Consider the following 12683-nt stretch of genomic DNA (forward strand, 5'->3'; position numbering starts at 1 on the left):
TGAATAAATAAAATAAAGAAAGAATGGGGAAATAACGTTTTAATTGTGTGTTAGGGAGATAAATAAAATAGAGAAAAGGCGGGAGATAATTGTTTGTCAATTGTCAAGAGAGGTTGACGGGGATAAATAAAATAGAGAAAGAGTAGGAGATAATTGTTTGCCAATTGTTAAGAGAGGTTGATGGGGATAAATAAAACAGAAAAAGAGTAGGAGATAATCGTTTACCCATTGTTAGGAGAGGTTTGCCAATTATTAAGAGAGGGGCGAAAGCTAGTGCACTCCAGATAAAGTAGGAAGTGCAGCACTCCTAAGGTAGCGTTTGTTTTTGGAGACAGAACACGGAGACATGGACAGCACCTCCTTAAAAAGCGTTTGGAAGCAAAGACATGGACACTGAACATATTGTCTCCGGGACAGTTTTTTATACTTTTGTGTCCACTCTTTTACGAAGGACAATGATGGACACGGGATTTGGAAGAGGGACACGGACTGTTTTTATGAATTTTTTTCCTTTTTGTCCATGGTGCTATTTTTTATTATTCCACTGTTACCCCTTCTTATTTTTCCTATTTTGCGTTGTTTTCCGAAAGTACTTTTTTTACTCCATGCTCTTTTTCTAATTTCTATCTCTACGTTCTTTTTCTTTCTCATTTTTTCTCAGGTACTCTCTCCTTTTTATAAAAATTTTTATTGGACTGGATAATTTCTTTTTTCTTTTCATTCTTACTTCAACGTCATTTTAACCTTATATTATATTATTTGATTTGTAACAAAAATAATAACAAAAATAATTAGTCTGGAGACTTTTAAAAGATAAATATTATAAAGGTAAAATTGATATTTTAAAATGCTAAAAAATAATTTATAAATTGTACTTGATTTTATATAATTTAAAGAAAATTAATTTTTTGAAAAGAAAAATAAAATTTTAGATAAAAAAAATTAATTTTCTAAATAAAAATAGAATTTTATGTGCAAAAATTAATTTTTTTCCATTTAAAAATGGATTTTTTTTTTAAAACTGATTTTGTATTTAAAATTAATTTGGCTTATTAACCTAAATGAAATTTTTTATTAATCAAACTTAGATTTTTTTTGTTAATATTAACCATATGTATTCCTACATATTAATAATAAATTTAAAAAAATAATTATATTTATAAATTTTATTTTAATATAAATACTATTATATAATTTTTTATTAAAATTTTTTACTACTTCAAATATTTTTTTCAAGTTCCCACTGTCTGTACTCCTACGTATTCTCATTATTTATTAAATTAGTTTATACTAAAAAATTTGGAATCACATGACTATTTTAGTCATTTTATATAATATTTTAGTCTTGTCCATGTGTATCCAAACATAATACTGGATATTACATTAGTGTCCTATCCATCGTATCCAAACAGAATACACAAAACATAATTTTTAATGTCTCTGTCCTATTGTCTTTGTCTCAGTGTCCTGTTCTGTCGTGTCTCTACAAACAAACGCTATCTAAAAGTTAACTTACTATCAAAAGTTATCAGGTAAATTTAATTTATTTATTATTGTTATTATTTTTTTTTGTCATGGGCTGAACAAAACAAACCAGCACTAACAAAAAGATTAATTCCTCTGTGACTCTGTTATTGTCGATGTGATGTCTTCAAATATTTTCACTGTTTTGTTTGCTGGCAGGTGCTTCCACTATCGTTTTAGCTATAGATTTTGACGCTCTTGAACCCACCTTATTCCATTTCTACCATGACCATCAAAAGTCCGAAAAATTGTTGCCATAGAAAAGGAAGACGCATGTCTGTCACCACTGTTGGTTAGCTAACTCCAAACGCAAAACGGATTCTGTAGAAGAACCCCGGTTTCCATGAAGGCGCATGATTCTCAGATGACGACACAGTCAAAGCACAATATGCATGGCAGTTACAACAAGTCCATTATCTTTTATTTCAAATTAACCTCAACGTAATAGAATGAAAAATTAAAATACAATTATATTTAAACAATTATTTGTATTTTTTTATTAATTTATTCAAAAAATAATTAAATTCTGAAGCTAATTGGTATAAAATATTACAGATATAAAACTAAAAAAAATTTTATTTGTATAAAAATGAGGCTAATAAATAATTATTCTATTTAATATATAATTAAGAGTATTTCTTTCTTTGCCAACCAATTATAGTTCAAATGACATAATCTCTTTGTATTCATCTAAGAATTGGTAAAAAAAAAATACTTCTTTCCTTTATTAACTTTTTTAAACATTAATTATTTATTTTACATGCAATATAAAAATAAATGAATATAATATTTATTGAGTAGAAGTAATTACACAAAAAATTTTGTTGTCATAGTATTTGAACAAAAGAAAAAAAATGTTATTTTAAGAAAAAATAATAATATATTTTTAATAATATTCTTAATACAAAATAATAAATTTTAAATATTTTTTTAAATAATATATATTAACTAAAATAATATAATTATCCCAAATAATATATTATAAATATAGTAAAATAACATATTTCAATAAAAAAATTATTAATAAAAAATTATATAAATATTTTTTTTACATGAATTTTTGTTTCGGACAAAATAAAATTATTACATGTTTGTTTATTTTTTACGTTGTATAAATATTTTTTTAATTAAATTTATATAGTACTAAATTTTTTATCATTCTGTTCATATTTAATGTTTTAATTTTGTTTCACATAAAATAAAATTATATATATATATATAATACAAAATTTTTTATCATTGTATTTATATTTAATATTATAATTTTATTTCACATAAAATAAAATTTATTTAAATTTTAATATTATATATATATATAACACAAAAAATTTTTTATCATTGTGTTTATATTTAATATTATATTTTATTTCACACAAAACAAAATTTATTTAAATTTTAATATTATATACATAATATATATTTAATATTATTTTTTTAAGATTCTAATATATCTTTTTTTGGATTTAGTACATGAATTTTTAACTTATTTTTTATGTATTATTTATTTTAATTCTAAAGTCCAATAACTTTTTTTTGTACAGACATATTATTTTTAATATTTATATACTAATTTTTTTTATTTTGAACTTCATCCCAATATCTGAGACTGGCCAAAAAAATTTAAAATTTGAAAAAAAAATAATTAACCTGATTAATATGTTACCTTTTTAAATTCAGACCATTCAAATAAAATATAATAAATGAAGAGTTTAGATTTAACGAATTCACAAGGTGTGCAGCACTCCATACTTAGTAAGGAGCGTTTAAGGATGAGCCTAAGAGAGGTTGATGAGAATAAATAAATAGAGAAAGAGTGGGACTGTGGAAGATAACCGTTTCAATTCTCTTATCATTTTTTCTGTTTTATTTATCGTGCATCAACTTCATATTTCCAATCTTTTAAATATATTCCTATCCAACAAACGAAATTTAAATATATTTCAATTTTTTATATACTCTCATACAATAAACAAAATATGCCAATGAGTAATAGCTCAAATAACATAATCTTTCCATACTCAATTAAGAGATTGTGGGTTCAGTCTCTTATCTTTAATAAAAAAAAATACAATAAACAAAATATAAAATATAATTATATTTAAATTATATTTCAAATTTTGATGTGCTCCAATGTAACAAACAAATTTTTATATACAATTTGAATTTAAAAATTAATACCCAAAGAGGACATAAAAATTTATAACAAAAAAAATAAGCTGGTTTTTCCTCTAAGAGAACAAAGCCTCTATAGGATCCCAAGAGACGAAAAAGGGAACATGGCTCCTTCCTGGAAGGGAGAGATACCTCTTTGAACGTTGGTGGTGCTGCTGCTGTAACATCAAATAGCGTGTCTAAGGGAACACAGCAAGCATTAGTATAGTCTTTTACCAACAAGACCGAAGGGGAAGATGCGGAGTGGAAGTTGTAATAAGATTCCGCAAAGTGTGGATCGGAAATGAGAGAGTGCCAAAGTTTTGAAACGAATCTGAGGCGAAACAGGTCTTTGGCGGGTACCCTTAGAAAGATTCGGTCAATGAGCTCCCGAGGGAGGATGTCATTCAGGTGCTTCCTCTCCATTCTCCTTCTCTTTTTGTTTTGTGGTTAGGGTTGTCAGTTGTGACAATTCACATAACAAGTGATCTCTCATTTTAGGAGACATGTGGCGGCTTCATATGAGATCCTATTGTGGCAGGTCTAACAAGTAGCTATGTAAAAAGACGAAGTCAGAGTAGCTTAGATCATTGGTTTGTTTAGCTTTTAGGTCACTTCAGCACCAGGCTTTAGAGGGAGGCAAGATTTTAAAATCTCACTAAAATATGAAATCACAGAATCTTGATTTTTTCGTGACAGAGAAATATGCGCCTGCTTAATTGTTACTGTGCCTGCATTAGCCAGACTTATCCATATATAACGATTTTCACCTTCATATAAAATGATGGCATCATCACCTCCAACAACACGTGATATCAGCAATGGAAGTGGTGGAACTACAGAAATATTTGGAACGGTTACATTCTTCGACTTTGAAGATCCACAAGATCGAAAAGGGTCAGAAAGGACAAGTCCTTGGGTTGCCCCAAAAAGTAGAATGTCAACCTTTTTAAAAAGATGTTCAGTAATAACACCAAAACAATGAACAATGCACCTAGAAATTGTAACCGATCCCACTGATGTTGGAATGCCTGATAAGGTGATCACTTCCGATGAATTTGGCAAGAATTTTACACTCATGAAAAAGCATCTAAGTTTCCTTAATGAACAGATAGGTATATCAACCCTTAAATCAAAGCCACATGGGTTTGCCAATTCCACCATGACCTGGATAGGCTCTCCAACAACCCAAATAAGTTCTTGCTTTTTGACATTGATTGGATCTCCTTTACTGAAGGGTGTATAAATGAATGGACCTGAAGGAGCAGAACCTGCCCACCAGTCTGATCTAGATGGATTCCGTTTTACAATGTCCATTTGTATTGGAAAGAGCAAAAAAGAATGCAACCTGAAAACAATTAATAATCAAATTGTTATTCTTTGTCCATTTGTATTGAATAGTCATGATGTAAATTGTCAAACTGAAAATTAAATGTTTAACCGAATAAATACCTTATAAAAGGTAAAGCAGGATTAGCACATCGTGTCCCCAGTGGCAGCCTATCTGCTGAATTTGAAAGGGCATTTGCAAGGCCATTTTGACCAGCAGCAGTTATTAGAGGATAGTAGTGTCTGAGAAGTCGGGCTGCGGCACTCCATGCAGTACGAGGATCTCCAGCACGAACTGTAGAGAGCAGAATTTCTCTCAGCACAACCATCTGGAGGGTACTCCATTGAGACTCGAATAATGAAACTGCTGATTGGTGATAACTTTTTCCACTATCTCCATTTCCCTTCTGTGAATAATTAATGGTATGAATTACATTAAAAATAAATTATTTTATTAAGAAAAAACTCTTCAATCTATTAATGTTATTTTGAGTCTCTAATTTCAGTCAAAGCTTTCATGCTAGACTTTTCACCTTCAATAATTTATATGATGTACTTAAAATTTAAAACAAGATGCCGGAAGGTTTAGGTAGTGCACACGTGATGTGTAAAAGTAAGAAAATTTAAGTTTCAAATCAAAACGTATCTATTCAAGACATAAGATGATCATATATTTTTTAAAAAAGCAAGGCCTGTGTGACTAGGCAGTTCAATATTCAAAAGAAATATGGTGCATAGATAGTTCAGTGTTGTAAACTCACATTTTTATAACAACAGTCTGTCGACCAAGAACTTACTTCTCAAATCTTAAAACCTTCTAAAACTGAAAAAATTCACCAACGAATCAATCCTAGTGGATTATAGCAACAAAGGCAACTATGTCACTTGCACTATGTAATACTAAAAAAATCAAAACGGTGAATTGATACCAATAATAAAAATATTTCTAAAACTAAACAATTCATCAGGACTCAATCCCTCAAAATTGAACATATTAAGATAGTAAGGCAGTTTTATATATATTTTAACGCTTAAAAAAATAGAATCAAAATCAGTTCATTTAATGCCAAATCTTTGAAAAGACTAAAAATCTTATTGGATCATGGTGGCAAGTAAGCTCAACTAGAATTGGAAGCACACCGGAGAATCAAATGAGAGAGAAAAAGAAAATCACCGGTGAGAATCGTTGGGGGCAAAAGGTAAAGCATCGATACACAAGCGAAGAAGAGTAGGACCTACAGGAAGCGTTAAATTGATCAATGACTAAGTCGAGATGAGGGGAGGAAAGACAATGGCAGTGTCCGACGAGGAAGGACGAGGAACTAAGTCGAGATCAGGGGAGGAAAGACAATGGCAGTGTCCGACGAGGAAGGATGAGGAACTGAGGATAGACTGGTGCTATCCGGTAGAGATTAGGGGTGAGGTTGCTCTTTATTAGTAGATTGGTATACAAAGAAGAACAATTCTTTAGATATATATATATATTTTTTTTGGTATGAAGGGGGTAGGAGAGATTAAATTAAGGTTCATGATAAACAAAGCAATTTTTTAGTGTATATGAATAATAAAATGTATTTTGGTTTTGATTTTTAAATTGATTCAGATTTATAATTATAAAACTAAAGTTAATTAAATTTTGATTAAATTAAAGAATTAGAGTTGTTTTTGTTCAATATAAAAAAAGAATATTTAAGTCTTTTGTAAAAATTAAATAAAATTTATTTTTATTTTTATTAAAGTATAAGAGTGATTTAGTAAAATCATTGATATGATATGTATTTAAAAAAATTAATTATTAACATAAAAAATATAATCCACATGTTGTGTTTTAATTTGTCTATATTTTTATCATACTGACACGTATAAATTTATCGTCCTACCGAATCAAATACCTTTTAATAAAAATGAGCTGACAAATGATAATCATAAGTTGGAATTGAACATGCATTTTCTCGAGTTTTTTTGTCAAAGGCAGGTCCAATTTTCCCTTCACAGTTCACACATTAAAATAGATTTTATGTAACATTTTTAGAATTCACCACCTCATCTATAGCTCTTGAAACCACAAATAAAATGCTCTACTCTTGCATCAGAATATGTAGCCATTTAATCAAGATATTGATTCATATATCTTAGTAGGACAAGAAAAAAATTGAAGAAAAGCATCTATGTAAATTTCCCCAAACAAGAAGATCATATAAAAAAAGATATATAACAAAAAAGACATTTTCTCCCTACACCCAAGGAGAGGAAAAAAAGAAAGTTTAGTGTTTTTTAAGAACTTTAACTTCAAAAAATTTCAACTAAAGATCCCAACAAAATTAACTTGATGCTCAGTGTGCTATAAATCCCAAAAGCCAATACACCTTGCAGCACCTCACACCAGATAGTATAAAACTAACTTAGATTCTTCTCATACAAAAGTATGACTATTTTTTATGATATAGAATTAAAAATGGTTCTGTGAAAAGGCCTCAGATACAAGGATCAATAGCAATGCGGAGACAGCAGATTCTGACATATGATTGTTCTTTAACATTTAAGCATTCATTATCTCATCTCTAACTATTAAACAACCAAATGAAAATGAAAATGAAAATTGAAGGAGCTAGTAAGTTAAGTAGTCTTTTTTGTAATGAAACTTGGATAAAAGCCAAGGAGAAACAGGGAAAGAAACAGCTACACAAGACTGTTATTACTTATTAGTGTCCACAGCATAGCTAACAACGTGAAATTTGGAAAGAAAATCATACTTCCAAAGCAAAATAAAATTGAAGATTTTCGATCTTCTTCCTGCTAAACTTGTGAACCCTACGATTTATTTACAACTCTAAGTTGTTTGCCTGTATGTTCTTTGTTCACTAATATGCTTGCTCCATATTCTCTTCCTTTATTGGATCCCACTGTGATTCTAATCTTCGGCAACATCATGTTGTTCAAAACATTCTTGGCCTGCAAAGAAGATCAGCGGGTAAAAGTCACGGCTTTAGACATGAAAACATAGCTAAACCTTAAGCCTCACCATAAGACTGGACTGTAAGAAGCAAGAAAGTGATTAATGATAAATTGTAATTTCATACCATCAATAGTCAAATCTCATTTCTGAATGCAACTTTATGCATGATGCATCTTGCTTGGTACTTTTTCATTAACCACAAAGCAATAGGGTGCAAAAGCATAGGAGAATAGTTTACATACCAGTTTTGTTCTTCTTATCCCTATCCTTAATGTCACCGGGCAATGGCAAGAGACTCTCTGTGTATACACAGGAACTTCTATAGAAGTAATAATATTCAGAAAGAGGTAGAGGAGAATAATTTAGAAGCTCTCCAATGACGTTATATTTGACAAATCTTAACTTGGAATACCGCAGAGTATAATTTAGCGCAATAATGTCACTTCCATTGGACATGCATATAGGCACATTGTTACCATAAGGAATGTCATACATTAAAATCCAAGATGACGACACTTTATATTCTTTCATAACCCATATCTCAGTTTTATGCTTGTCATCCAAATACAAGGCTAGGCACCCTTCTACTGTGATGAGATAGATGGGGTAACACCCTACGAGTTGTTTTGGTATAGATATCTTTGAGAAACTCCTTTCCTTCAAATCAAAGATAAGAATATCATCATCAATGTAATCTTCACTAGAGCAACACAACCAATGAATAGCACCATGTAAGAACAAATCAGAACGTTTCCGCTGCTTCCACCTACCCAAGGGTTTGGGGAGTGCTGCATCGAGATCAATCCATGAATTGGTTCTCAACGAAAAGCATTCTAAGTATACGTCTTCGTTGTAATAATTATCATGCCAATATAGAACTATTAAATAGTCATCACGTGATGCATCGAAACCAAATCCATATCGAAATGCATCATCGGGCTGGATCTCTGAGGCGATATGAGAGTAAGATATTGTTTTGCTGGATCCGGTCAGTGGATTCCATATAACAAGAAAATTAGCTGGTTTTTCCTCTAAGAGAAGAAAACCTCTGCAGGATCCCAGGAGACAAAAAAGAGAATATGGCATCTTCCTGGAAGGGAGAGATACCTCTTTGAATGTTGGTGGTGCTGCTGCAACATCAAATAGCGTGTCTAAGGGAACACAGCAAGCATTAGTATAGTCTTTTACCAAGAAGAGCGAACGGGAAGATGCGGAGTGGAAGTTGTAATGCGATTCCGCAAAGTGTCGATCGGAAATGAGAGAGTGCCAAAGTTTTGAAACGAATCTGAGGCGAAACAGGTCTTTGGCGGGTACCCTTAGAAAGATTCGGTCAATGAGCTCCCAAGGGAGGATGTCATTCATGCCCAGCTGCTTCCTCTTCATGCTCCTTCTCTTTTCGTTTTGTGGTTAGGGTTGTCATATAATAGAAGAGCAGTAGATGATTAGATTCTCGACAAATGTACCGTCTATTTGCTGGACAAATGTCTAATCTATTTGTACAACAAGTGAAAAAAAAAATTAGACAAAATAAATATACAAGGAGAAGTGGTTTTAGGCGGATCTTTTCCCAAAAAAAAAGCAGAGTTTAAACACAAGATCTAAGCGTTTGAAATCAATAATTGAGTAAACAAATTTAGAATTCATTATATCGCTCTCTTTCTCTTCTTTTTTTTCTCTCTCTCCCTCTCTACATTTGATTGTTCAAAATACAGAGATATTATCGTCGACAAGAAAGAAAGAGCTCGCAGTGATGGAATGAGTAGCTGGAAGAGAAAATAAAAAATGGTGGTGGTGGTCGGTGCTGCGGTTGGGAGAGCATTTACCAAATAAAAGATAAGACGACGGCAGAGGCTTCGAGTCTGTTTCCAGCGAGCAGTAGAGATGAAGAACAATTAGTCAGAAGTTACGGTGGTTGTTGATGCAGAGTCGAGTAGAAAGAACCGTGGCTGCGGTGAATGGTGTTGCAGCCGTCAATGAAGAAAGAGCAGCTGGAAGCAAGTTGACGATACCGATACAGAGAACGAAGAGAGCTGAGATCCTGCCGTTGGTAGTGTTACAGAGATAATTTCTTTAAACAAAGCAGAAATTTATTTAGGTATTTTTTTAAAAAAAATGTCAAAAGATTATTTATTTATATTTAATCTGCTTCTGTTTTGGCTAAAGGTTGAGGTTGGACTAGGTTTAGTTGGCAGAGGAGCTAATGGTAGTATGGCTGATTTGCAGTGATTAAGGTGACACTCCTTCCAGCAGCTTCGAACCATCTTCAACTGGTGCGTATAAGGTACATATTTTATAAGGTATCTGTTTTTATTTGCTAGAGTTTTATTCCTGCTTTCTAATTGCAAATCATGTTTATGTTATGCCTATGTGAAGAGAAAGAAACTCATGCTTTTGAAATTAATCCTTTTCAGGTAATTCAGTTATGAGCTTTTGAAAGAGAGTGTCTAATTTTCACTGTGAAGCAAATCCCTTTGTTTTCAATTTTGCATCATGATACCTAGACTTACAACACAAATTTAAATCAAAATTATGTTATTTCTCATGAAAAAATGATGCTGAATTTGGTAATTTAGGTCCCAATTGAATGGTTGAGTTAATTGACTCAAATCCAAGGGATAAATTTTTACTATATATACAGTAATTAAAAGCAGGAGATAATATTAGCAACATATTTTTTATAATTAGGTTCTTTTTTCTCTATGATGTGGCTCTGATATTGTTCTCTATGCTGTATTACTGTTTCAATTGCAATAATGATAAGTGTAAATACAATTTTGTTCTCTCTTGCCTTTTGTGTTGTTCCTTGCTCCCCCTCTGATTTGCACTAGGGGTGGATATGGTTTGGATTTTTATAAATCCAAACTGGATCCATTTTAAAACCAGTTTTATGATTTTAAAAACCAAACCAGAACTGAATTGAAGAGCGAAATCGATTTTAAACCGATTTGAAAAAATAAAGACCGATTCTAAACCGGTTTTAGAATTTAAATTCGTTTTATTTATAAACCGGTTTTAAATCCGGTTTTACTTACAAATCGGTTTTAAATCCGATTTTTTTTACAATCCAAATCTAAAATCCGGTTTTTTTTTATAAAATCCAGTTTTAAAATCAGATTTTTTAACCAAAAATTCAGTTTTAAAACCAATTTTTGAAAATCCAATTTTAAAACCAATTTCTTCAACCAAAAATCTAATTTTAAAACTAGTTTTTAAAAATCCAATTTTCAAACTAGATATTTTAACAAAAAATCCACTTCTAAAACCGGTTTTTAGAAATTCAATTTTCAAACCATAATTTTTTAAAAAATAAAATTAATACTAAAGTCATTTTAAAGTGTATATCATTCTGTAGAGAAAGTTATGTACATTAGAGTTTCAGGAAATTTTTATGCAACCCATATTACTAGTCAGTTCTCAACAAATTTCACAATTCACATTGATCTTATAATAGGAAAAGTAAAAATCATCAACTTGAAATTACTAATTATAAAGAATTGTCAGAATTAATTACTATTCTGCTAGTCAAATTCAATTAAGCTCTTCCTGTTTCATTGCTTGCTCCCTTATTGTCACCGTATTAACACCTCTCCCAGTCGACACAGTCAACAAACCTAAAAAAAAAAAGGAAAGAGGAAAACTTTGAGTTCTGAATAATATATTCCATCAACTTATTCATTTGTATATTTCTTGACATGTAGTTGAACTAAAATTAATGGGATCTATTTTGCACAGCAATACACATCAACGAGTATATAACTATTGTAACTTATTGTGTCACTATCAATTTAAAATAATGCAATATCTTGTGTTACGATTCATACACAGACACACATAGTTCCATGCAGAGTATACAACCAACACCTTGAAACAAGGTTTCTTGTGTTATGAGCCATACAAAGATATACATACTCTAAGAATCAAACCCATAAACAACTAGCAAGAGAAACTAGCATATACCTTTAATTTAAAGATAGTGTGATATGTATTTGATTGTAACATTGAAATGTATAAACAATAACTGTGATTTGTGAAGCTAACATTGTTCATTCATCAGCAGTGTTATATGGAAAAAAAATTTCAGTCTTTTCACATACCTTATGAACTAGGTTTACTTGAATCAGACTGATTAGGTCCCGGATGATAACTTTGAATCCCAAAATACTCTGGATACTGATAATATAAAAAAAAGTTAACGATTGCCTAGTTCAAGCACACATTGCATAGGGGAGGAAAAGTATTATCAAAATATTAAAATATAGTGTAAGTTCAATGATAAGCCAAAGGGGGTAAAAAAAATCATTGATTGAGCAATCAGAAATGTGCAAATAGCATTAGCTGATTTTAACAATGAGGTGAAAAGTCCTTTATGAGTGATTAAATGTGCTCTAAGAGCATGCGGGAATTTCTATGAGAAGGGAAGGTACAACAAGCCAATAGTATGTTTTGATTCACATTCTCTACACCCCTTAAATTATAGAGGTTCAGGTCTTTCCATTTTTTGCAGGGAATAGAAATATCTAAAACTAATAAATTGCATTCGGCACTCCTTTCTCTTTGTGACGCACTTTACAGATGAAATTACATTAATTACCCCACATCTATCCAGCCTAAATGAGATTTAATCTACATATTATCTTTTGGTACATCAATGGCAGTTAAGTTTTAAACCTATGATTTCATTTTCACACCAACTATCCAAACCCCTCATAACCAACCCACTTCT

General features: G+C 31.0%; 2 protein-coding genes across 2 annotated transcripts; both read right to left on the reverse strand.

Moving 5' to 3' along the window:
• Positions 1–4281: 4281 nt before the first annotated feature.
• Positions 4282–5333, reverse strand: LOC140184243 (trafficking protein particle complex II-specific subunit 120 homolog). Its single transcript, XM_072234556.1, has 2 exons — positions 5128–5333; positions 4282–5023 (listed from the first exon to the last, which is right to left on the reverse strand). Exons 1-2 carry the CDS (start codon positions 5331–5333, stop codon positions 4282–4284), a joined length of 948 nt encoding a protein of 315 aa, XP_072090657.1.
• A 2285-nt stretch (positions 5334–7618) lies between these two features.
• LOC112797552 (F-box/kelch-repeat protein At3g23880) lies at positions 7619–9993 on the reverse strand. Its single transcript, XM_025840554.3, has 2 exons — positions 8203–9993; positions 7619–7956 (listed from the first exon to the last, which is right to left on the reverse strand). Exons 1-2 carry the CDS (start codon positions 9341–9343, stop codon positions 7916–7918), a joined length of 1182 nt encoding a protein of 393 aa, XP_025696339.1. The 5' UTR covers positions 9344–9993; the 3' UTR covers positions 7619–7915.
• Positions 9994–12683: the final 2690 nt, after the last annotated feature.

The sequence above is a fragment of the Arachis hypogaea genome, chromosome 4 (assembly GCF_003086295.3).
Source record: "Arachis hypogaea cultivar Tifrunner chromosome 4, arahy.Tifrunner.gnm2.J5K5, whole genome shotgun sequence".
In the NCBI taxonomy this organism is placed as follows: domain Eukaryota; kingdom Viridiplantae; phylum Streptophyta; class Magnoliopsida; order Fabales; family Fabaceae; genus Arachis; species Arachis hypogaea.

Coding starts and splice junctions, on each gene's coding strand:
- LOC112797552 (XM_025840554.3), bottom strand. CDS start 9,343: ATGAAGAGGAAGCAGCTGGGCATGAATGACATCCTCCCTTGGGAGCTC. Junction 7,957..8,202: donor GGATAAGAAGAACAAAACTG/GTATGTAAACTA, acceptor TCTTCTTTGCAG/GCCAAGAATGTTTTGAACAA.
- LOC140184243 (XM_072234556.1), bottom strand. CDS start 5,333: ATGGTTGTGCTGAGAGAAATTCTGCTCTCTACAGTTCGTGCTGGAGAT. Junction 5,024..5,127: donor CCTGCTTTACCTTTTATAAG/GTATTTATTCGG, acceptor AATTGTTTTCAG/GTTGCATTCTTTTTTGCTCT.